Source organism: Pyrgilauda ruficollis, unplaced genomic scaffold, assembly GCF_017590135.1.
Source record: "Pyrgilauda ruficollis isolate IOZ18807 unplaced genomic scaffold, ASM1759013v1 scaffold139, whole genome shotgun sequence".
In the NCBI taxonomy this organism is placed as follows: domain Eukaryota; kingdom Metazoa; phylum Chordata; class Aves; order Passeriformes; family Passeridae; genus Pyrgilauda; species Pyrgilauda ruficollis.
In genome coordinates this window covers 1,152,843-1,177,346 of record NW_024512432.1, presented here as the reverse complement: position 1 = coordinate 1,177,346, position 24,504 = coordinate 1,152,843, and the positions used below count along the sequence as shown (strand labels likewise).

At 42.4% G+C, this 24,504-nt stretch overlaps 3 protein-coding genes across 4 annotated transcripts; all 3 read left to right on the top strand.

Moving 5' to 3' along the window:
• The first annotated feature begins 1,446 nt into the window (after window positions 1-1,446).
• Window positions 1,447-3,493, top strand: LOC121349341 (interleukin-8-like). Its single transcript, XM_041459630.1, has 4 exons — window positions 1,447-1,576; window positions 1,752-1,887; window positions 2,784-2,867; window positions 3,463-3,493. Exons 1-4 carry the CDS (start codon window positions 1,513-1,515, stop codon window positions 3,491-3,493), a joined length of 315 nt encoding a protein of 104 aa, XP_041315564.1. The 5' UTR covers window positions 1,447-1,512.
• A 2,988-nt stretch (window positions 3,494-6,481) lies between these two features.
• Window positions 6,482-9,038, top strand: LOC121349342 (interleukin-8-like). The gene is made up of 4 exons (XM_041459631.1): window positions 6,482-6,545; window positions 7,182-7,320; window positions 8,279-8,362; window positions 8,963-9,038. The coding sequence occupies exons 1-4, from the start codon at window positions 6,482-6,484 to the stop codon at window positions 9,036-9,038; spliced, it is 363 nt and encodes a 120-aa protein (XP_041315565.1).
• Window positions 9,039-14,230: 5,192 nt separating this feature from the next.
• On the top strand, window positions 14,231-17,487 carry LOC121349335 (interleukin-8). 2 transcript variants are annotated; one of them, XM_041459624.1, is made up of 4 exons: window positions 14,231-14,355; window positions 15,143-15,278; window positions 16,013-16,096; window positions 16,660-17,487. In XM_041459624.1, the coding sequence occupies exons 1-4, from the start codon at window positions 14,295-14,297 to the stop codon at window positions 16,688-16,690; spliced, it is 312 nt and encodes a 103-aa protein (XP_041315558.1). In that variant the 5' UTR covers window positions 14,231-14,294; the 3' UTR covers window positions 16,691-17,487. The 2 variants fall into 2 exon arrangements, with proteins under 2 accessions (XP_041315558.1, XP_041315559.1); XM_041459625.1 differs by lacking the exon at window positions 16,660-17,487 and having other exon boundaries at window positions 16,013-16,100.
• Window positions 17,488-24,504: the final 7,017 nt, after the last annotated feature.

Here is a 24,504-nt window from a genome sequence, read left to right as displayed (position 1 = left end):
GCTTCTTGTTACCCTGTAACAGGAGGCAGCAAATGAAACCAGAACCAGACTGCCAGGGATAAGTCTCAAAGACACTTATTCTTCTCTCACACATTCCTAGACACCTGCTGATTGCCGTGGTTGAAGAGGACAATCCCGAGGCAGACCTCAGTCAGACAAGCAAGGGCTGTGATGAGGGGTTGATCTGGTTATCTGTTAGCTAATCCAGCTGTACTTTCTGCACACTGTAAAGTGACAGGGAAACCAGGTGCTTAATTCCATAGCTTCTGGAATAGCTACTGTTCAGATCATGTGCTCTAAGGCAGGTTATAAACTAGAGACAGTGATAGATATGGTAATAGTAACTGGAATTCACTCTGGCCTATGTAAAACTCTGAGACCTTCATGATCAGTCAGAGAAAAATAACCTACATTCATTCACATTTGGCTTTGTTCCTTTGACTTCCCCATTACCTGGCAGAGAACAGTAATGGCAGTCCTTAATGTTTAACCCAAACAAGGCCAAGTTGTATTACAGTATTTGTCACTACGGTTAAAAGAAATGGTTGAACTCCTCTGACTTCGTCTGAATAATCCTTCTTCATGATCCCGTCTTCAGTTTTCTTTATTTTCATCATAATCAGAAGTAATCTTCTCTTTACAGGGTCAAATTTAAAATTGCAAAAGTGCCTCACTTTATTTCAGAAGCAGAATCCTACAGCAGCTTTCAGAATTTTCCTTTGCCCAAATTCAAAGCAGCAAATAACTAAGAAGTTTTTGCTTCAGAAGAAGCAGTCATCCTCAAAAAACAAAATCCACCTTAGGTTAGCAAAGCAACTCATTGTGTCATATTTACATATTCTGTGTGTTCTCAATGATACTACAGAGTCTCAGTGGTACTGTTGCTTATTTCAGTGAAACTAGATTCAAATTCATCAAAAGAATGCTGTAAATATTTCTGCTAAAGTTATCTCAGCATATAAAAAAGGATTTTTTAAAATGTACATGAATATAAGGACATGGAGAGCTAGTATCTATAATTTCTAGAATTATTGGCTCCTGCTTCTGTCATGTCTTAAAACAGAAAAAAATAACATTGAAATCCAAAGACACAGAGGTAGAAAATCACAGAGCAAATGCCTTTGAGCTGTGGTAGAAAGTCACAAGGAGGACACGACGACAGATTAAAGTTATTCCAAGAAATTACAACCTCTATACAGACTGCACTCAGCTCAGTACCAGGCAACTCTACGTGTCTTTACTCCACAAAGTGCTTTCTATGAATGAGAAGCAGTTTTGTGGTCATGAAGGGAAAGGGGCTTCCCCACTCACCTGTGACTCAGTGCTCAGCAGCATCTCGCAGGTTTGGAGTTTCCCAAACCCCCCGTGATGCCGGAGTGCCCCGGCTGGCCCAGGCAGGATATAAACACAGCCTGTCCCAGAGCACAGGCACTCGCCAGCCCGGGATCTGCCAGAGCTCACCCCACCACAGAACCAGGCCCAGGCCACACGAGGAAGACACGCTCTTGCATCATGGCTGGCAAGACTGTGGCTGCTGTGCTGGTCCTGCTCCTGATCTCAGCACTTGGAACGCAAGGTAAAGGAACCCTTCCTCAAGCTCTGCTGACCAATGGCCAGAGCAAATGCTGATGGAGAGGCACTGTGCTGTCTTACCAGTGCAGCAAAGGACTCTCCCGATGCTGTCAGCAGAAAACCCCATCTTGTGCTTCCTGTGAAAATAGTGAACCACTCCACCCTTTTTTGTTTTCCAGGTGAGCCGGTGCCGCGCTCGGCCATTGAACTCCGGTGCCAGTGCATAAGCACCCATTCCAGGTTCATCCACCCCAAGTTCATCCAAAACGTGAACCTCACCCCCAGCGGACCTCACTGCAAGAATGTTGAAGTCATGTAAGTGTTTTGCAAAAGGCTCCTGATTACTTAACGAGGAGGAAGCAGATTTTGCTCTCGATCTGTGAGGAGCGTGAGTCGCCGGCAGAAGCAGCTGCTCAGAAAGCAGAACAGCAACATTCCCTGCTCCTGCAGACGATGTGCTACGTGTTGGGAACTGAGTGTTGTTTTGCCAAGCTCTACTTTTAGAACACATGCAATATTTTAACCTAAATTTGCTGTCATCAGGCAGCACATAAATAACTTCCTAAAACTCTGAATTCCACTGGCTTGTGAAAATGCATGGAGCCATGCTGAGCAAGAGATAAAAGCATAATTTTTAAGGGCTAGGTCAAAAAAGTGATCACACTTCTGCTCAAGTCAATGAAAAAACCGTACCATTAGCATTCAAATTGTTCCAGTTGCATTCCAGAACTTTTACTGTTAAGTAACCAAGCTCCTCTGGAGTGGGCAGTACAATTTCTGAATCAAGATGGAAAGATTTAACTCTTCAGTGAAAGACCGACACCAATACAAAGCCAGCTGGGGGAAAAAAGCAGTTTTGAAAAGAGGGAGAGTCCTGCAGATGGTTTAATGCATCCAACAAACAGATATGAGAAGATACTAAGCCAGTGAAAAAGATCCCTTTATGTTAGGCTACAGCTTCAGTTTATGCAGCTTCAAGTGGAACATGTCAGTGTATGTTGTTATTATGAATGTTGTTGTTATGAGAGACATGTTGTTATTATGAGAGAATGGTGACATGATTTCACTAAACAGCCCTTTTCCCTTCCTTTCTTCCCTGTTGCAGAGCTACCCTGAGAGATGGTTATGAATGTTGTTATTATGAGAGAAAGGTGACATTGCCTTGGGTTTCACTAAACAGCCCTTTTCCCTTCCTTTCTTCCCTGTTGCAGAGCTACCCTGAGAGATGGCAGAGAAGTGTGCCTGGAGCCCAGCGCTCCCTGGGTGAAGCTGATCATCAAGGCAATTCTGGACAAGTGAGTCATTTCTCCTCAATAATCACAGCTTATTGAAAACCGGTATTTTAATTGAACTACCAAACACAGACGGGTGTGAAGTGCTCCAAAATTGTCTCCTCGGGCAGTTATTACCTTTTGTGTTCGCTAATTGTGACAAACACTGTGATTGCTTTGAGCCTTAATTACAGCATTAGCTATTGAAGCCTTGCTGTGCCACTCATCTCTGGGAAGGTTACCTTCCTCTCCCCTAAGGCACAAGCATTTTGAAAACCTGCAGCACAACTGCCCAGAAAATCCGAGCATTAACTGACTGGTTTTCTCATGCTTGCAGTGGCAGAAAGCAGCAAGCAGTTTTTCAAACTACTGGCACATAGATAAAAGGGGGGGAAATCCAGCTCCAGCTGTGAAGTGAAGCATCGAACTATGGAAATTCACTGCTGTTGAATCATTTTGGGAATTTGATGACGTACCAGTCTCCCTTGGGTTCTATCACAGCTTCTCGGGGTCTTGAGCACAGAAGCACGAAGTGGTGGATTTCAGCTGACACCAGCAAGTCTTACCTGTTGTATGGTTGATTTTTAATTGCTTCCTTTTCCATCTTCTTTCTTTCTAGGGCCAACACCAAACCTGAGACAGTGTCCTAAAACAAAGAAGAAAAATGTCCTGACTCCTCCAGCGAGGCAAAAATAGGGCAGACACTCACCCAGTTTCTGGCAGCTCAGCTCCTCCTGCCTCCTACATTCACAATGTCACAGCATTTAGAATATGCATTCCCTGGTTTGTAGTTAGTTGACAACGACACTTTTAGTCTTTTAAACTGGTCTCATCACGTAGGAAAGAAACCACTGCCTCAATAAGGAGGCGGGAAAAATGGCTTGTGAAGGAATATGGGGATGATTCTGGAATAATTTTTGCTAAACACAGCTGGAACAGTGCAGTGCATGCCCAGTGGAGCTTTCACTAAATGACTCATTTCCTTTGTGCTAGCAGTTTAGGAAAAGACCAGCAACAACTTCTCCCCAGAAAAGCATGGACAAGTAACTTGACCTGCACCTGGGTCACTGCCACTCACAGTGGGCTACTGGGCGAGGAGGGGAGCTTCCAGAATTAACACGGCAAAATGATTGTACATCAGGTTTTGTGTCATCATTTTCAAGATATTATTTATGGTGAATGAGTGTTGTGAAGGTATAAACATATATTTTAATGCCATCTTTTGGCTAGAAAAAACCCCACTTTATTTATTTATAGAACAATATTTATTTATTTATTTATTTATTGAAGATATTTATGATTACCTATCTAATAAATGCTTGTTGAAATGTTTTCACTTCAATGTTGTTTGTTATTATTTTCCTTGTTGGAACAGAGAACTGATAAAAAGAGGAAGCATTTTCTTTCCTTTTGTATTACATAAAGGGTTCCAAGCAGGGCAAGGGGGGGATCTGAGTTGTAGGGGCCAGCAAATTGAAACAGCATGTTGCTGCCTCTGTAAAGTGTAGATTATTAGAGGAATTATGACAGTTATCTACTTTCTTCCTCTTTCCTGTGAGACTCAGTGTTTTCAGAAGTCTGGATGATCAAATTCCCAGATAGTAATGAACAAATACTGGTTGTCACAGAAATCACAAGGCCATAGCAGTGTGGTGCTCTGACAGAGAGCACCTGAGAACACGGCAATGAACAAGGGTTTTCATCAGCTTAAAGAAACAGGGAAATCTGATAAACATTAAGGAAGTCACTGAGAGCATCCTCCCTAATTCCAGTTAGGAGGGAGGACTACATCAGGGGAAGTCCTAAGAAAGAGAGCTCTAATTATTATATGGCTTTATATCTACCTGTAGCAGAGCAAATAACCGAGGAATGTTGCAATTCAAGCAGCAAACACTTGGGAAGTGGGAAAGTTGAGCAAATATTTTGATATTTGTTTAGGTTTGGTCTTTTCCAACAAGGAGCCACTCCATATTCTGCACAATCAGCTCATGTTTGCTCATGGTGCAAGACATAAAGGGAGTTTTTGGCAGTGTATGAGCAAGTTCTTGTGCAAGAGGACAACTATTCTGATGACACTTTCCTCCCTGTCCCCACATTTGCCCCTGCCCCACTGCACAGCATTGTACAGCCTGCTAGACCTCAGAATGCAAAGGAGTCAAGGTTTCTCAAGGAGACAGGTTTTGTTCAGACTTGTCTTACAAGTCTAAGCCTTCCTGTTAATAATCCTGAGGGATTTTTATAAGATATCTTCTTTCAGAGATGTAATTTGGAGATAAGGATGTCGCAAGTATCAGCCAAGGATGGGGAGAGGTTGGGAAAGACCACTTGATCTGCACAGCCATAAAAATCTGGGTGTATCCTAAAGGACTGGCATCAGCTTCAGTGTAATACAGATACACATAACATTTGCCACCAGCAAAATCCCAGTCAAGTTACTGGGAGCTGAACCACAGCTGAGAAAGGACTTTCCTCATCAGTTCTTCTGTCCAAAATGTCAGCAATGGCTGCGCTTGTAGGACCCTGGGCACAGCATCTGCTCCTTCCTCCGTAGGCTCATTGGTGAGATGCTATTCCAAGGGTAGAAATGACTACATAGCACATCCCTGTTCTGTGTGCAGTCACAGAATACCTTCCATAGAATCATAACAACCACTCTCATGCTTCCAAAAATGTATTTCAGTGCTCCTGGAGACTTCTAAGTGAAGCACTGCGGCTGACTTGGTGTCTACCTTCACCGGACTGGGCTGCTCTTCCCCGTCACTAGAAGTCACTTATGACATGTGTTTATCTGCTGTCTTAGGCACCTGTGATTATTCTAAATGCATGAGGTTAGAAAGAAAAACAAGCAACTTCCTAAGTGTTTATTTTAACCAAGTATCACTACAGCCCTTACTGCCAGATACTTTCTCCTTTCACGTTATGGACAGATTAAAGTTTCAGAAGAGCTTAAGTGACTTTGGTGATGATGCCTCCGTCATTTTAAGCTCATCATTTCCTGCTTAATGACTAGAGAGATTTCTCAGCACAGAATAAAGCATGTAAATCCCTTTAGCCAAACTGAAAAAGACAAAATCCTTTCAGAGAGCAAGAGAAGAAGAGTTGAGTCTTCATAAAACACTGACTATTAACTTCATCCTTTTCATATCAAAATATAGTGAGCAAGACTGGGATGAAAATTTCTTGTAATTATGCAGGTAAATGTTTTTTGCACAAGGCACTTAGGCATGATGCAAAGAGCTGAACAGAAGTTTTATATTCACAGAGGAGGGAAAAAGTCTCTTTATTTTGGCTCAGAGACATGTCTGGTAATGTTGTGTTGATTTCCAAGTGCAAGCTTAGCGTTGTTGGCTAAAGCCAATATCCCATGAAAAAGTGCAAATAGAAAGTGATGGATAACAACAACAATTTAAAGAATAATTGAAAATATACAGCAGCAAAGGATAGGGAAGTTTGAAGTGCCGCCGAATGGACTGCACAGAGGTTTGGGTTTCTTATGCAACGCTCTCATGTGTTAGGAAACCTGCATGTGCAGAACCCACCTCTCAGCACTCAGGCTGCTGGGAGTGCACCTTTCAGGTATAAAACCTGATGGGAAGCAGCACCAGAACAGGACCTCTGTCAAGAAAACCTGCACAGCAATGGATGGCAAATCTGTTGCTGTCATTTTGGTTCTCTACTTGGTCGCAATGGCAGGGTCAGAAGGTAAGAAAATTATTTCTTAGAAATCATGTAAGCAATTAATAAGTATACACATGCAAACGCAAATGGGCTTATGCTATGTCCATGATGACTTTTTGCAAGAGAAGGGCATCCTCAGTAAACTGTCATTCAGAAGTAAAAAGGATCATCTGTACCTGTGAGGATGCTGTGGATGTTTCCAGGAGTAAAATATGCTTCTGTGTGCAAATGAATTTATTCCTATGCCACAATATATGCTTGTCTCTAGATTTTAATAAGTGCTTGAATTAAAACAGGGCCTTTCCCCCTAAATATGTCCATATAGATCTTTTACAAATGACAATTTTATCCTTTTTGCAATTTTATTCTTAGTAGGCAGGTTGATGACAGAGCAAGAATTATCCCGTTTGCAAGAAAGAATAAGGAATATGAGCAGCTGATCGTGGCAGAAACGTAGCAACCCAAGTTTAAATTCAAATGCAGCTGCACACCAACAGCTCTGAAAATGCAGCTGCTGTGTTGTGCAGATGCAGTGACTTTTATCTCAGCATCCTGCAAATCAGAGTGTCTGAGGAACAAGAATGAGGCTGCAGAAGAGAACACAGTTTGTTTCAGGGGAGCAAATAAGATGTACCTAGAGATAACAGTTTTGTTCCACAGGTAAGGCCCTGGAGAAGACAGATGAAGGAGGCTCCCAATGCCAGTGCATAAGCACTCATTCCAAGTTCATCCCTCCCAAGAGTATTCAGGATGTAAGATTAAGCCAAAGAGGACCTCACTGCAAACATGTGGAAATCATGTGAGCACTTTTCCCAAACAGCACCTTGCTTCCTACAGGAGGAACAGACCCACCATTTCTCATCCTACTTACTCATGTACTTTGAGGGGCAGGATGGTTCCCTAGCAAAGCCTCAGAGACACCAAGTATCAGGAATGAGGCCTTATGGCCAAAGGAATAAGCTCATTCACAGGCAGTGTTACAAACTTCCAGAGAGTATTTTAATTCTCTTTCTGTCATCTTACTTACGAACAACATCAGAGGGGAGAATCAGATTCCCACAACACAGAGCACAATTAATAACTTAGACATTGAAGAATCAATCAAAGATACAAACTTGATCCTCTTGACATGGATTAAAACAATTTCCTCTGACTTGGCCTGCATGTGGCAAGGTTTAAAAGGCCCCAAGTTATTTCTTGTGTCAGAATTTCACATGGAGTATTTCTCTGTGTGAGGAGTGGGGAACTAGGATTATACTCCATGTGAGTACAAAACAAAAGATACAGTAAGCTTCATTTAAAACCACTCCTGGAACTAGTCACAGGAACCAGGGCAGTGCAGTGAACAAACAGAAGGGCTCAGTCAGGTTTTATGCTTCCACTATGGTTTCTTAAGCAAATAATGGTTTTACAGTTATACCCTCTGTGCAGCACTGCATGACATCCCGTTCCACCTCACTAGGAACTGGTAATTTAAGCCAGGCTTGGTTAAAAAAAAACAACTTTTCAAGATAATTATGTTCCTGAAAAATCTGCTAAAGTATGGCCAGATAGAGAACTGAAACCAGATAGAAAATCCATTAGGCTCATTATAAGATTATAGCATAAACACCTGTACTGACATCATTCACAAAAACCCCCAAACACATAAGACAAAACAAACACTTTCTTCATCTACTGGCTAAGAGAATTTCCAGCCATTAGGAGAAGTGTGAGGGACACACCTGGCCTGAACTCCTGTGCTCCTTTCTCGGCAGAGCTACGCTGAGAGATGGCCGGGAAGTGTGCGTGGAGCCCGCTGCGCCCTGGGTCCGGCTCGCTGTGAGGGCTCTGCTGGCCAGGTGAGCTGTTCCCTTTCCTACAACCCCTGCACTTCAAAGCCCCTTTTAGAGCTACTTCAATTCTTGGCATGCAAATGTTCACCCTCTTCAGGCATAGGTAATTCTTTCCATCAGTTCTCTCTAAAGCAATATTTCTACGTGCCTGGGGAGTGAAACAGTTTCCTTTGATGTCTTCCTGGTGTGTTAAACCACCCAAAGGGCTATGGCTATGATGCCCCAAAACCTCTGCTGAGAGACAGCACATTTTGTATGTTTGACGCCTCCAAAAATCCAGGTCTCAAAACGCACTTCCTCTTTCTGGGTATAATTCAGACATACAGCTGGCATTTCCAAGAGCTTTCACTCCTATAGACAGGGATGGTCAAATCCCTGCTTTGCACACGGGCAGACGGAATTTCTTTCTGTTGAAGCAGTTCATGCAGGAATGTTTTGGGGTTCTTCTGTTTGTTTGGTTTTTTATTTTGCACAAATCTCAGTTGGTTGGTACAGTAAAAATAAGTAATTCATGATTGGTGAGCACTTACTGCTCTCCCTTAGCTTGCATTAATAGTAATTGTTTCTTTAATTTCTGAATTCACTTTGTACTTAATCGAATTACAGGGCCAGGGACACTGTTGAGTCACCAGTCAAAGAAAAGGCAAGGAAGAATAAACCTTGGATTTCTGCAAGGTCATGAAATGAGAGAAAACATTGCTGCTGAGAATGCCATGATTTCTGATGAGAATGGCCCCTCTGCTACATCACTACAGCTGATTATTTTTCTTTCCCTGAGATGGTTGCTGATTCATGTTATTTTCTTTGCTGTCACTCTGTCTAAACTTCTGTCTGTGGTAGATCAAGGAGTTCAATGTTAATGAAAGTGTTTAAGTGTTGTAAGGATGAGAATAAACAAGATGAAGTTAGTTACCCCTAAATGGCCTGACTCAAACAGAAACAGAACGGATACAATAAGCAAGCACATGAAAAAACACATAAGAAAGAAGCATCTGTGTGGCTTTGAAGGAAGCCATCTCTCATGCACTTGTTGCAGTTGTTTGAAGGTGAAAACAAGACAGGATGGATGGATGTGGCAGGTCTCACAGGTAGAGTCAAACTGCCTTTCTGAAATCTTTTCACAGCCCTCACTAAACATTGGAAATAATGAGGCTAAGAAGCATGTCTTGGAAAGGCACAAGTAACAAGTGACTACCCAGAGATGAAGGGCAGAATGAAAAGATCAATTTTCATTGATTAAGGGACATCACCCACGGATTCTTACAACCACCTTGTGTGGGGTCCTGTTAGGTTTGGCTGTCCCACAGGGGATCCTGGAAGGTAATTTTCCATGAGCTGAGGTGCTCTGGTGATGCTAAATGATGATGTGGAAACAAGGCTCATCTATAAAGAGCTGCAGAAGGACCTTGGGAGAGTCACTGACCAGGCAACAAACTAGCAGGTGAAATTCCCTGCAGGCAGTAGCCAAAGTGATTGACACAGGAAAAAAATTACAAAGCTCCTACAGAAGTAAAACATTCTAGGCTGACCATCAGCACACAGGAGAGAGATCTCGGGGTGGTGCTGGGTGTGTGATAGGAATATCAGATCAGGAAGGAAGAGTGGTTATAAGTGACTAAATGGGATTTGACTGGGTATAAGGGAGGTGCAAGCAAGCACGGGCTGACACCTAAAATACCTCCTGTCTCATCAACAGCTCCAAGTCACAGTAAGCCTCGGGGTAAAGACTGGGAGCTCACGTCTTTCAGAAGGGAGCAGCTAAAAATAGAGAGACTACATCACCCTTGTTACTTCTGTTTGTTGTGCTGCAGTTTCTGCACTCACAGACAGGAAGACGCCGGCAGAGAGACACGCGTGCACATATACACCAAGAGAAGTTTAGAAGTCATGTTTCCAAAGGAAAGAACATATTATTTATGTCAATATAACAGAAAATATTAGGTCTTTTTTTTTTTTTTTTTTCTCTCATGTTAGTTCACATGTTAGTCTGAGTTGGAGGGGACCCATAAAGATCATCAAGTCCACCTCTTAGCAAAAGGCCAATATGGGGATTGGACCTGTGACCCTGGCATTATGAGCACCATGCTCTATCTGACACCCTAATAGACCACTTTTTTCTATATATATATAAAAGGATTTTGCAGCTTACATGTTTATTCTGTGTTGTTTTTCCAGGGTCCAGGGGAATGCATATATGGTTTAACGTTAGTGTTGATGTGTCAATTCCTATTGATTTATTGTTAATTTCTTTCTACAGTCAAAAAGATGTTGTCTTAGTGATTTGCTGTTTATGGCTAGCCACATAAATCTGATTTCTGAAGTAGAAAGTGCTGAAGTGCATATTCTAGCACTAGACACAGCTGGTGAGAGTGATGGAGGACTCAAAAATGCCATGAGCGCCCTGTGGGGTTCAGTCTTGTGAGCCCAGGGGGAGCGGTGGGGTTTGAAATCTGAACCCCAGCAGCACCTTCCCCGAAGCAGCTCTGGACCCAGATGTGAATCCATGAGCTGACTGAACACATCCACTGTCCCTTCCTGCTGCCCCACCACCAGGTTTTGGTGAGCAGCAAGGTGTTACCTGTCCTTCGGCTTGAGATCCATTGGATCATCAAATTTACATATTACAGCTGTTACACCAAACTGATCTCATTATGAGAGTTAGAGATGAAGGTGTGATGTGTCTCATGGCCACTGACCACTTCTAATTTAATCAAAAGTTCCTGGCACAAACTTCTTCAAACTCACCATGTGTTTCCTCCTGCCACTTCATGACCTGCACAGTCAGAAAATGCCTCTGGCTGAGCTGATGAGAGGCAAATGCAGGTTAAGCAATAAATGCAGCCTTATAGGGCAGGTAGAGCCCAGCAACTCTCTAGGTGGACTTAGTATCTCTTCTGTTCATACCACGTAGATAAACTTTATTTGTAGTATGCATATTTGTTAATATTTTCTAGTATTTTGTGTTAACACTACAGGTGATGCTAGTGCATCCTTTTCTTTATACTTTATACCTTATATTAATATTTTCAATGCATTTTCAGGTTGAGTTGGAGCAAATTAGACATTTCATGTAATCCACAACAATTTTTAAGTGGAAGCTACAATACAGAATTGAGTCTTTTCAAGCAGATCTGAAATGCACATCAAAAATGAACATGCAGTAACATACTACTGTTTTTATAAATACATATATTAAAAGGTAAATCAACCTAAAAGCTGTACTGCTACTTTGTGATTCCAGAGGGATTCAGGAAAGTCCAGCACTTACTGTGGTCTGACTAAGGCTACATAACCATCTATATTTAAACACTGAAGTTTGAAAAACCCCACAAGCTGACCTAAGCCTTTCTCCTCTCCTTGCTATCACTTCCTCCTATAGCAATTCTGATATCTAGCAGATATTTTGCTCGTTACGCGTCTGCTCTCTAACCTTTGCCTCATTGCAGACTTCCACAAGTGTTTGCACAACACTGGGCACAACTTCTGAGCAGCGGAAGCGATTATTTCACAGCTCTTGTATTTGTCCCTTCAGCCCTCTGCAGCTCAAGTGGAATGGCAGCGGAATGCCAAGGCCCTTGTGGGGAAAAGGAGGTGGTTTCAGAAGCCAGAGTGAGATTTTCCCTGGGTACAAGAGTAGCTGGAACGGAGGACACACAGGAGGCAGGAGTTGGCAGACTGGCTGAACCCTCATTACAGCAAAACCTTGGCCTCCTGAGTCTTGTGTGCACAACTTCTCAAGGGAGAGGATGGAATTTGCCTAAAACAAGACAGATTCTTAATTTTCTCAGGGTAAATTTATCAGCCCAGGAGCTGGAGCATTCCTCTGGACCTGGAGAAACTCAAACCAGTAACAGACTGAAGCTCAGCCTCAGCAGACCTGAATCCCCCTTAGGGAGTCCCCTGTGCAGGGGCATCCTTTGCTACATGCAAAGATTAACGGGTCCCAGTGAAGATCCTAAAAGATGCCCTTTTGACTTTTGTGCTCATTAGACAAGCTGATGAGTCATGACAAACCACTAGTTTCCATCCTGCAACATGGGGAACACAAGCTATATCCTGCCCTAGAACATAGGCACGGGAGGTATTTGCTTCCTTTTCAGCAGCATTTCAGTAGTCAGACTGTTGTGTAAGCGTTGTTTTGTTCACTGCCAGCGTGGTTTTTACAGGGTTTAGCATGGAAGGTCTCTGCTCGCGGCAGTATCAGCTCACTCGGTGACGCGGTCCTTCCAAAGGAGCAGCAATTCCATTTGCACAAGTCATCTCTGATGGCTGGCAGGGGAACGAGCTGCCAGAATGCCATAATGGATTTGCAGTTGCCGTGACAAAAGCCTGGATGAGATCCTAGGCATGGTGCTGAAGGGATGTAGGGAGAGCTTGGGCGAAACATGGCACTCCCAGAAACGCAGCTTAGGAGTGCCTGGCCTTTGGGCTTGATCTCATGCCTTGACGTTTTCACACCTCAGTTTGTCTGTCTTACTCTCCCTTCATACAGCCCCAATTAAACTGTAACTTTGGTGAAAAAGTGCAGGGATTTATATTCCATTACAAACTTCCTGCTCTTTTAGACAGATACTCACTCTTAGTTCAGGGGCAGGGCTCATCATAGGTGGAGCAGGCTCTTGGCTTCACTTCTGCCCTGGGGATTTCTGCAGATCCGTTACTGCCACAGGCAGGAAATAGCTGAGCCTGGTGGTCAGGAGCACAAGCACTCACTGATTTCACTTGGGGATTTGAAGGGGAATTCTCTTTTACTTCCTCAGATATCAATAACTTTTCAGCACATACCAATATTATATAATAAGGCTGCAAGTAGTAACTAAGAAAAGTGTGATCTCTAATCAAATGTTAATTTAACCTCTGTGTGCATACATGTATGGAGACACAGAGAGAACTCAAAAGAAAAAATATCAGCAAAACCTTCCACGTAAATTCATTAAAACTCCAACATCTACAATGAGGCACCAGTGGAACCACACACAGTGTCATAACTCTCACTCTTGTGTCCCTTTGCTAGCAAGTAGGGTTGCTGTCACTGAAAAAGATGTCAGAAAAGACTTATTAAAAATGTCTGGACCTGCAAAGGAAACAAAATCATTTATGTTCAGCAGGTCATGCTGTTTAGTTTGTATGTAAAGCTTCCTCCGTTTATCATCCGTTAACATGTGTAACATGAAAAGTACCGGCATGACTTTCAAATCCATTCAGAATTCAATATCTGCTTCCTGCAGAAAGCTTTGAGTACTGCAGCCTTTATTAGCCACAAAGAATTAGTGATGAACTTACTTTGTGCCATGCCACTTGAACGGAGGAAAAAAAAAACTAAAATGAAAATCTTTCGTGTCAAAATAATGCTGAGGTAAAATCACCATGACCCAATTAGCTTCTCACTAATTTCAGCACTGCCTGAATTCCACTCTGGTGGCTTGTACCAGGTAAGCAAAAGCTGTCACCTTAACTGGGAATAAGAAATTCAGTATCTCAAGTATAGACCTGATAAATCTGCAAAGAACAGTTATAACCTTGAAGAAAGTAATAATAAATGACAACACAAATGTAACTGAAACCATTCTAAAGGTGTATAATTCAATAAGGATATGCTTTAGAAAAAGCACAAAATTGACAAGTCTACTGAAATAATTTGAATGCGTGGCTATCATAGACATATTTTAATAAATTAATACATTGTATTAATTGTATCTGCAGAATAATTCCTCGTCATCTAGGAAGAAGTTTCACAATAGTCATGTGACTCATTTTTACTGCAACTGGGAAATTCCTCTAACGCAATCTCCATGCCAGCAGAGTACAGAGGCTGGGCACAAAACAGTATATAAGCAGGAATCAACAGTCCTCACACACAGCAGGAATCAACAATCCTTTGGGACTCCAGCTCACAGAACCAGACCTAAACAGGCCAGCGAAAAACTCCTGTCCAACCATGAACGGCAAACTCGTAGCGGTCCTGGCTCTTTTCCTGATCTCAGCAGCTGTGTCTCAAGGTAAGTAAAGCTTCCCAAAGCCCCTTGGCTGCAGTTTTGCTGAGGCACCAACTGAGATGCTTGTCCTTGCAGGGTAGCTTTCTATTTGTTTCACTAAATTAGTCTCCTTTGAGAGATTTTCAGCAGCTCTCTTCAGTCAGAAATCTACCATGCAGACCTCAGACTGAAGAGTTACTGACATCTTGTGGGAAATATTTTAAGGATGCAACTTGCATTTGCTTTGTTTCTGTTTCTATTGAAGTGCATGTGGCTAGAGACAGGTTCCTCTGTGGCTGGAGGCAGCTTTTTGTTCTGGAGTGTTTTAATGTTTCTCTCCCTTCCCACACAAATAACAGTTTATCATCTCGTATTTGTTGCTTAGTGACCTTGCCGCCTCAAGCAAGTAACACACAGCTGGAAAGGGAGAGCAAAAAATACAAACACAGAAACACGGGCAAACCTCCAATTAATGAACAAATCTAGGGCTCTGTCTTCTGCAGGGTGGCCAAGTTTTTTGATCCAGATATTAAAACAATGCAACTAACCATACTGTGTAGTCAGTAGGGTTAGTAACCACAAAATATGTGGGTTAACTTTTAAAAGATTTGTTAATTTAGTTTCCAGTGTACTTGGGCATCAGCTCCTCTGAAACCTAAGTAACCCTCCCCACGACAAGAGATTGAGGCAGCTTGGACAAACGCAGTGTTTTAACTGAGAATGTTGTTACAGTAGAGCAGCTGTGCTTTATGTCTGATACACGGACCACGAGAGCACCTGTCCAACCCCAATCTGCCTTTTCTGCTCACAGGCAGGACCCTGGCAAGGATGGGAACCGAGCTCCGGTGCCAGTGCATAGCCACCCATTCCAGGTTCATTCCCCCGAAATCCATTCAAGACGTGAAGCTGACGCAGAGCGGCCCCCACTGCAAGAACGTTGAAGTCATGTAAGTAGCTCTGCAAGAGATTCCCTCATCTTCCCCTGCGCTGCTGCCACTGCTGCTGGCCTTTTGGGCTTCACAAGTACCACAGTCAGCGTGCTGACCTCGTGCAGCCAGACTTGGCTTTTATTTTGAGAGGGATGGTGTTAAGGGAAACACTCTGTTTTTCACCCTCTCTGTGGCCTTACATGTTCCTGGTCAGGGGACATGTTAAATATTTCTAGTAGTAGAAGGTGAATTTCATGGACTTGTCAGTTCTTAGTACATAAGGTAATGATGTAGTTTGAATCCTGCATTTATTGGGCAGGCAGACTCAAGGAGAAAAACAAAGTTCCAGTAAGCAGATTTAGGAAAACAATGAACCAACCTAACCTGACCTGAACAGCACCAAGGCACCAAAATGTTAAAATCCTTATTCTGCTCAAACACCTTTTCACCAGTGGAGGTTTTAATCCTTGTGTAAGAAAGCTTTAGTAATATAAATACATCCAAAACAAGTATTCATATATAGAGGGAAAGATTTTTGGGAATGCAAGTCTGCTTTGAAAGAAGACACAGAGACTCACACAATTCTGGATGGTTCTGGTCTCCTCGGTTGTATAAAGAAAAACAGCCAAATCTAACCTAGAGTAGCTGGGATGAACTTATACTGGCTGATCTAAAAATGCAAGATTACATTTTGTGAGTAAAACAAATCCATGTAGCAGATTCCTGACTTTTCTTTATTCCCCGTTTTGCAGAGCTACTCTGAAGGATGGCAGAGAGGTGTGCTTGGAGCCCACTGCTCCTTGGGTACAGCTGATTGTAAAGGCAATTTTGGCCAGGTAAGTCCCATTACCTCTCTGTCTGGGCAGCTGAGTGGCAAACCTCCCAGAAAAAGCCAGTTTGTAGGATTCCATAGTGATACTTCCCATTCTTTCTTAATCAGATTTAAAGAAGAGGGAAGCTTCCTGCTTAGTGAAAAATTCAGTCTTGGTTTTTCTGGCTGTGCATCAGGGTCCTTGCTCAAGCTGGTATGTCAGTACTAAACCTCTGAGTACCAGCAACTCTGTCTGCAGGGAAGCACAGAAGTGTTTTTCTCCCTTTGAAAAATAAGGCTTTCAAAAAGTCATCTTCCCCTCACTTAGTTGCTATTTTTGTGCTAATGAGGTTCTTGCTGTGAGAAACTGCAGAAGCTCGTGCTGCAGAGGTTTCCCAGCTGGACACCAGGCATGCACACACTGGGATTTCAGCAGTTGCTTCAGAAACATCAACTTTATTCTCCCTGTGCTTCAAGATAGCACAAAGAATGGGAAAGAGACCCTGCATCCTGAACTGTTTGTGCAATGCTAAGCAGTGGTAACTTGAACCTTCTTTTAAATTATCCTCTTCCCTCCCCTCTTAACAGGGCTCAACAAAATTCTGACTCTCCTCTCTAAGAAGCACCAGGACAGAAAAAATCTGGGAACTTCTTCAGCTCCTTCGTCAAGAGAAATGTTTGGGGAAAGCATCATTCAAGCAACGCACCACCTTCCACATCCTGCATCAGTGTTATGACGTTAATTATGGATAGAGCATATTTATCTATTTATTTATCTATTTATTTAACTGTGTGTATTTAAGGAAGTCTTTTGCTGTGGTCAGTGCTGTCCGTGGGACATGCTGCCCGTGACACTGAAGGAAAAGTGGTTTGCTGAAGGAGATGGAGAACCCTGGGCAGCCACTTTAGCCAAACATATGCAGTGAGGTGCAATGCACCTGCAGCACAGCTTATTCACACTAAGCCTGATAATTTTGCTATTTCACCAGCAAACTGATGAATCCTCCTGCTCCCCTGGAGCGCCCCAGTATGTTGTGTCAACAACAGCTTCCCGAGCCTCGGTCAGCCTGTGGCCAGACTGTGAACTGTAATGTCTCACTTGAAAAACCTAACCCACAGAATGTGTAACGCTCTAGTTGGTATTTATGTATTGTGATTTCCATGGTATTTATACATGTATTTATTGAGCAGTTGCTATGTAAGAAAGCAAAGAGTTATAATTTATTTAATTTCTGCTGGATTTTTCATTCCTGCTATCCTTTTCTGGAGAAATATTCACAATCTCATTACTCCGTACTTGATTGTATGTCTAATTAGCTACTCCATCATCTAATGGAAAAAACAGCATTTTACATACCTAGAGTTTGATTATGAGAGTGTAATTATTCCTAAAAATGTACTATTAAAATTTTTATATATTAAAAAACATTTGTTATCTGCTTCATCTTTTAAATCTTCATTTGCTTTATTTGAAAATTCTGCTTTATTTTTGTCAGCCTGATTTCTGGAACTGAAATGAAAATTTTTAAGTCCATGGTGCCATAACTCCCCCTGTTGTGGTAACCTGGCACTCCTGACTGCACTAACACAGACTCTTAGGGTAGGGTAAGTGGCTCACTCTCCTCTCTTCAGGCTGTGCCAAATCCATGGGACTGGTGGGCTCTATCTAGGGCAAGGCCCCTTCTTTAATTCCATTGAAGATAAAAGAGTTTACCCCCAGATGCTTAAACACCACCGAGTGTCCACTTCAGCCTCACAGTTGTAAATCTTTACTACAAAAAAAGGCCACTATCTAACCATTGAAACAGGAATTTTGACCTTTACTTCGGGTACCCAAAAAGCAAGCACTTGTCCTGGTGTAATAGCTGCTTCCTATTCTGATCCCTGAAATGCGGTGTGCTGAACACACGATGTCTGCCTCTCTTAAAAACCTTCCAGAAGGAAACAGGGAATAAGAGAGAAAGGGCATAATTTAAAGACTACTGTTTTTAACTGGAATATAACTGTTCATTTGAGGAATGCACACTCTTATTTCTCTTTTATCTACAATCTAGATAGTAATAAAACAGCAGAGGGATTGTTGCTGGGTTACTTTGTGATCATAAAATAAGACAGCTCTCTCTGGCTTGTTTTTTCTTGAAGACCCTTCTTAGTAAGATTCATGCTGGTCCTCTCCTTCTCCATCTTATTTTGGCATCAGCTAGAAGAGTTCTGCACTTTAAACAACGTGTCCTGTGGCCCTCCAGCTATCAGGCCATGCAGAAGCCACGAGGGAGAAGTGCACACTTTGGAAACATGCAGGGCGTGCAGTCAGTGTGTGTGTGCACGTCTGTGTAGTGCAGCAGGAGCTGGCCAGCGGGTGATTAAGGGCCAGGACGTTTGCACCACAGTGAAAGGATGGACCCTGAGATTTCACTGCAGCTAACTACATGCTCTTGTCCATCTCCTCCTTTTCCCAATCTCATGAAAGTTTCTGCTCCCCTCGGTCACTTCATTTAGCATCTAAACTGTCTTTCTACAAGGCTGTCAGAAGACCATTCCACCTTGCAGCTGCTGTGTGCATTCACCACCTCCCTTTCATTGCAGTGCCTTCCACGTAATGGAATGCAGCAGAGGAGTTTACATATCCTTTCTGTCCTCTGCTGCTCTCTTGGCCCCTTACTTCACCTTCCCTTCAAACCACTTTTATTTCCTTCTTGCACCGACAGGTTCATTTTGCGGGGCAGGAGAAGTGACAACTATCAACTGACCAAGCCATGACCTCCTGTCATTTCCCTATCCTCAAACTCCCCTTCCCATGCCTGGCTGCTGGAGTCCTGCTCTTGTATTGAGGGCTGCAATTTGTCCCCTCAAGTGTCTGTGGTTGCTGTCCTTGCAATAACGAAAGTATATTTCTCTAATGTATAAACATTGCAAACTATAGAGGAAGTCACGGGGAGAAATACTGGAAAGTCCCTGAAAAAACACTTCTAACTCTTCCTTAGAAGTACAGGGAATGCAAACACAAGTTTCTCAGCCTCAATTTCTCTGTCTGTGCTGAATATTGGCTAACATAAACATGATGTTGGCTAACAGAAACATCCTGGTTTTGTGCTAGGTGACAAATGCATGATCCATGCTCTACTTGCTTTTGATTACGGACCGCTTCCCATTCTAAAATGATTGCTTTTCTTATGCTCTTATCACATAACAAGGGGAAGTCCCATTTTTCCCAGAAAAATTATGTCTAGGATGGATTTTGTATTGCAGATTTGTTTTGAGCATTTATTCTTGTTTATAACAAGATATCGTAAGCAACTCTTCAGGAAGCAGATCCTTTGGAAATTACAGAAACTGCAATGGAAATTTTGGGGTCAACAAATAGGCATTTTGTTTCTGTGTGCACAGGTGAAACAAGAGATTTGCCACCTATAAAAATCAGCCTGAGATCTCTGCTGTTGAAAACTGTCATGAAAAGTGACTTTCATGTTACCTGCAGTTAAATTACTTCTAGTAACAAACATTGGTGCCAGTCAGTGCAAAGGCTACTTCACAGTTCCTGTGGAATTCTGGAGAGGGAGATTCTGTGGAAGAATCTGGAAGGTTGTAGGTGTAACAAGGCTCACTGATACTGCTTCCTCTGCCCTTTCATGAAACAGGCAGCAGTGTGACGTCTCTACAACATTCTGTGGGCAGATTTCAACACAACAATGCTGAATAACTTGTCATCACTAACAAATATCATTTATTTTAACAAGCATCAACCTCTGATGCACCCAAATACCTTATTCCATGGAAGTTCAAATTAATGACAAATGTGATCATTTTTTTTTTTTTGAAAGAAAAGGGTTGCACTCAGTTTCCCAGAACCCATCTCCACTGGCTCAGCCAAGGACACTAGCAGAAAAGTGAAGTAAGGCTGCACCACCCAAGGTGCACATTGGCATCTCCAGTATCAGTCTGTTGACTTCTCCTATTCCTTACTAGAGGACAGGCGAACTGGGGAAATTCTAATATTTTTATCCTTTGCAGAGAACTTTTTCATACATAGACACCCTATAAAAATCTGTGGAAATAAGACATTAGGAAAGTGGCTTGAGAGCATATTTGGACCCAGTTAATCAACTTTCCTCCAAAGGAGCCTTCAAAGGAGTTTTTGAGAAGGAGAGTTAAGCAGCTTTTCTGACTCAGCTAAATACAAAAGTAAATTTTAAGCACTGAAGTAACATTCTTGCTGCACTCCTAAGATTCACAATTTCTAGCTTTTTCCTTGAAATAATTTTCGAGAATGATGAGAACTTCATAGCTCATAAGAGAAGCAAATGAATAAGTCCACTCTCTTAGCCTGATTATTTTATTAAAGACATATATAACATGTTTGCACCGAAATATGGAGACTTCCAAAACACTGACAATTCTTCTTTTACTCTGCTGTTTTCAAGGTCACACTTTGTACAAGTTTACAAGCAGACGGGAGAATCAGAATTCAGCTGTTGTGCTAAAGCCAAAGTGTCAATAAAATTGCAAAAGCTTGAAACACCATTTCTGTGTGAAGTGTGTCTAAAGCATCAGTGGCAGATTTCATGAAGAGTGAGACTGGAGATGTGAATAAGAGCATGGACCACACGGGCTTCTTTTTCACTTGATGCAGAACTTCTTGAAGGAATAAGAACGTGTGAGAATGTGTGTGGGGGAAAAGCACGGGCGCAGATGAAACATTTACAGTGCAGTTAAAAGGCAAGGTTTCCAACTGAAAGCCAGTAGCTTTTCACAGGTACTCAGAAAAGCACAGCCACCTGCCATAGCAACAGATAATCATAAGCAACAGATGAGAAAAAAAACCAAAACCTTTCGTCAGGCTTTTGCAAAAGTAAAAAGCAAAGGAGGAGCAAGATATACTGAGCCCACAAAAGGACCAAGGAGCAGAACTTGAAACACCCCCTGCCATCTATTGCTTTTACTGAAAAGTAAGGGTTTGTCCAGGCAGGTGTCAGACCTTTGTGTGAAAGGCAGTTAGTCACTCAATACAAACAGCGAAGAGCAAGTCACTTCTCAAAAAGCCTGAGTCTTTGAAAGCTTTGTGTTTGATTATCAATAACCAATAAAGGAATGTGCTGCCACCCAGCTGGTGCATTGCTGAGCCAGACATTGCCAGCAGCAGACCAATAATCAAGCCAATAAATCTAGGTTTGCTGACTTACTGCATCCTTGTAGTCAAAAATGCCATCAGCTCCTCATTTTCTGCTTTCTTCTCTGTTTGGTACTTCACCTCTGACAGCAAAGCCTGTCATCCTGTGAAAGAGAAGCGATTGACGTAAGCACTGCTCACCCTGAGCACAGTCTCAGCGAGAAGAGCCAAAGAAAACAGGCTCTGTTGTAGCTGGTTCGTGTGGAATACTGCAGCTTCACCAAGGAAAACCCAAGTGGTTTTTGCATACACAAATCTTTCACCAAAATCAGCAGGAGACTCAGCTGAGGAAGGAACATGGGAAAGAGCCGCCAATCTACCTGCACACACCTGACCTGCTGGCAGGCCAAGTGCTGGAGTCATTTCCATGTTGAGAAGTTCTCACAATACTATTCCTGCTTGGAGGAAAGGATGAGGGAGAGCATGCAATGTCTTCTGATACTAAAATGACTATTTAAAGAAGAAGAAGAAAATTCATGAAAATACCCTGTACAGTTTGTTTCAAATGGTGTGTTCCAGGAATACAAGCCAGGGCCATCCAGATGGAAAGCCTGCTGGTGGAACAGTGCTCCCCTAGAAATATGGGGATTTGAACAAACCAAAAAAACTCATTAGAAAGCAATGATTTTGTCAAATTCAAGCGCCAAGTGCAAAATTCATCTAAATTTAGCTAATCTTAGCTCACAGCAAAACAATATTTGGAGCTAAGCAAAATTATTCTTTTCAGTCCATGCTCGGATCAATTTAATTTTATGGGGCCTTTCACTGTTTGGAAGAAAACCAAAGGTAAAAAGGCTGAATTCCAATTAGACCAAATGCTGCTTTTTTTCATTAGCCTGTTTTCCATGGAATGCTCCTAGCTTGCTTACTCTCCTGCCACCTCAGTTTACTCCTGACAGCAGCACTCACTAGCAATTTCAATTTCTTAGTTCTCAAGAAAGAAAAAATGCTTTGCTCATGTTTGTTGCCACAGCTTTTAGCACAATGTCTTGGCATAGTCCTGTACCCTGCATGTATTGCAGCAATTTGGAGTCACACTATCTGGAAATTTTAAAAAAGGAAGGGAAAAACGAAAGAAATACAAGATAATGGGGAAGAAAACCATTGATAGTAAACTCAGTGGCGATCACATTTACCAAAAATGTTATCAGTGTGTTTTCTCCAAACACCTCCTTCTCTAAACACCTCCCTATAACAAGCTGAAAGGACACATGTCCCTCTTGCTGCTTTGTAGGCTGTTTTGGGTAATTCAGTAACAAGTAAGCAAATTCATCGGTATTATTTTTCCTCCCTTCCAACAAACAGCAGCCATTTGTTGTTGCCAGGAGCAATCCAATTCATTTTACTACAGAGTCCCAGTACACTGGAGACTGAACCTGCACGTGGCACCCAAAGGGCTGTAAGAAAGCGTTCCCTGAGATGGCAGCTTCGCTGTCTCCTAGGGTGTAAGTCAAGTATGACTTCTTCATTTTTCCTTCATTGCAAAACAAGCAATGGAAGTAACAGACAGGATTGAAGTCTCAGTACCATGAGATAAGACTTCAAAGATTTTGTGATGATTCCAATGAGTATTCCCATTTTCTTGCGGTCAGATGTCTCGTGTCACTGTTTTCCCAAGTGATGCCATCACTTTAACCAAAAGACCACAACTATTCAAAGCACACTCCCAAAAATTACTCAGTTCCACTGAGTCTGAAAATTGCCTTAAGCCATGTTGGGGGGAATGTTGATTTTGGGGCCTTGGATTGGGGTTTTTTTGGGGTGAATAGTTCCTTTTTTAAGAGACTCATGTTTTCCTTATTTCCAGCTATCTGCAGATGGAACAAATTTGTATGCATTTATTTCCAAACAGCTCATTTCCAAGATGACTGGAATCTTTGTTATGAAGTTCGCACACATCCAAGGACAAAAGCCTGAAGGCAATCTGCAGGATGAAGAGCATTTTCTGCTGCTGGTGAAGCCAAGAGGAGCTCTTTCTGCTTTTCAGAAGCTGTGATGACCTCAAAGGCTTATCAACCAAACAACTATGTGGGGGTGGAAGGAGTCACACAGTTGTAACCTTTGTCCAGGATCATGCCTGCCACTAAAAAGCCAGGAGATTCTTTCTCCTCAGCAGAGGTAAGAACAAATTGCTTAAACAGTTGGACTCCAAACTCAAAATAAAGCCTCTCCTATTCTTATATGTTAGGTGTAAAATACCGGAACCAGTGAGTCCACCACCAGCCACTCACTTTTTGGGAATTGTTGTGTCCAGGAGTCCCACTCAGTAAGGTGACAGTGAAACCACAGTCTCTGCAGTCCCATCAAAGATCTCAGAAAAGGTCAGCCGGCACCTGAAACTGAAAAACAGAGAAGCGATGGCCAAACACACAGACTTCAGAGCCAACAGGTTCTATTTGCCAAGGTAAAGCCTGAGTAATGCAAACACATTCCTTTCAGATATCCACAGTGTGTGTGTGTGTTCACGCTCCAATTCCCAGCAGTGGGCACGGGTGAAGGACCTCTACCTCTGGGGAAGGGAAACAAAAAAACCTAAGGGCTCCTGAGGGCTCCTGAATGTTAAAGTTAGGTGAAGATGCAGGAAGGTGGGTGGGAAGATACTGAGCATCATTTGCTACAGATCATTATTTTAAATGTGAATTTTCACATCTCAAAAGGTACTACAGAAATGAGCACAAAACAACGTGTGACGTGTGCCATGATGCAGCTGGCAAAACAGAGTTGGGATTCTCCATGACACAAGCTGAACAACAGGACACTTCAATCTCTTACGTATTCTGGTATTATCTTCAAGGGCATATGGAGTGGAAACATGTCAAACCTTGAGAAACACACAGGGAAATTGAAGGAAATAAACCACCTGATAGATATAAAACTTACTTTGCACAAAACTGTGCAAATTCACAGCCTGAAATTTGGTTTCTGCCTCCAGCAAATACGTTTGTACTTCATGACAGAGCTGGATCCACAGGAGGAATCATAGGTGCTAGGGAGCAGCGCCTCATCATAGCCAAGGAATACTATGAAGCATACTGATATGGGTAGGAAAGGTAACATGATGAAGATGAGAGGATATCAGCAGTCCATACCCTCTGACTTTACTCAGTACTAGGTAGCAGTGACCTGACATTTTACAGATCAGAACATAAATCACTCCTAATCAAAACCCTAGAGGAAATAAGACTGCTCCTTCAAAGTTGGCCATATTTAGTGGTTTCAAGGCCATGATGAAAGTTCACCTTTACACTTGTATCAGGGACACGTCC

Excerpts from the sequence above, each read along its gene's own strand:
- LOC121349335 (XM_041459624.1), top strand. The coding sequence starts at position 14,295 with ATGAACGGCAAACTCGTAGCGGTCCTGGCTCTTTTCCTGATCTCAGCA. Across the intron at positions 15,279-16,012 it reads TGCAAGAACGTTGAAGTCAT|AGCTACTCTGAAGGATGGCA; the intron begins GTAAGTAGCTCT and ends CCCGTTTTGCAG. Across the intron at positions 16,097-16,659 it reads GTAAAGGCAATTTTGGCCAG|GGCTCAACAAAATTCTGACT; the intron begins GTAAGTCCCATT and ends CCCTCTTAACAG.
- LOC121349341 (XM_041459630.1), top strand. The coding sequence starts at position 1,513 with ATGGCTGGCAAGACTGTGGCTGCTGTGCTGGTCCTGCTCCTGATCTCA. Across the intron at positions 1,577-1,751 it reads CTCAGCACTTGGAACGCAAG|GTGAGCCGGTGCCGCGCTCG; the intron begins GTAAAGGAACCC and ends TTTGTTTTCCAG. Across the intron at positions 1,888-2,783 it reads TGCAAGAATGTTGAAGTCAT|AGCTACCCTGAGAGATGGCA; the intron begins GTAAGTGTTTTG and ends TCCCTGTTGCAG.
- LOC121349342 (XM_041459631.1), top strand. The coding sequence starts at position 6,482 with ATGGATGGCAAATCTGTTGCTGTCATTTTGGTTCTCTACTTGGTCGCA. Across the intron at positions 6,546-7,181 it reads CGCAATGGCAGGGTCAGAAG|GTAAGGCCCTGGAGAAGACA; the intron begins GTAAGAAAATTA and ends TTTGTTCCACAG. Across the intron at positions 8,363-8,962 it reads GTGAGGGCTCTGCTGGCCAG|GGCCAGGGACACTGTTGAGT; the intron begins GTGAGCTGTTCC and ends ATCGAATTACAG.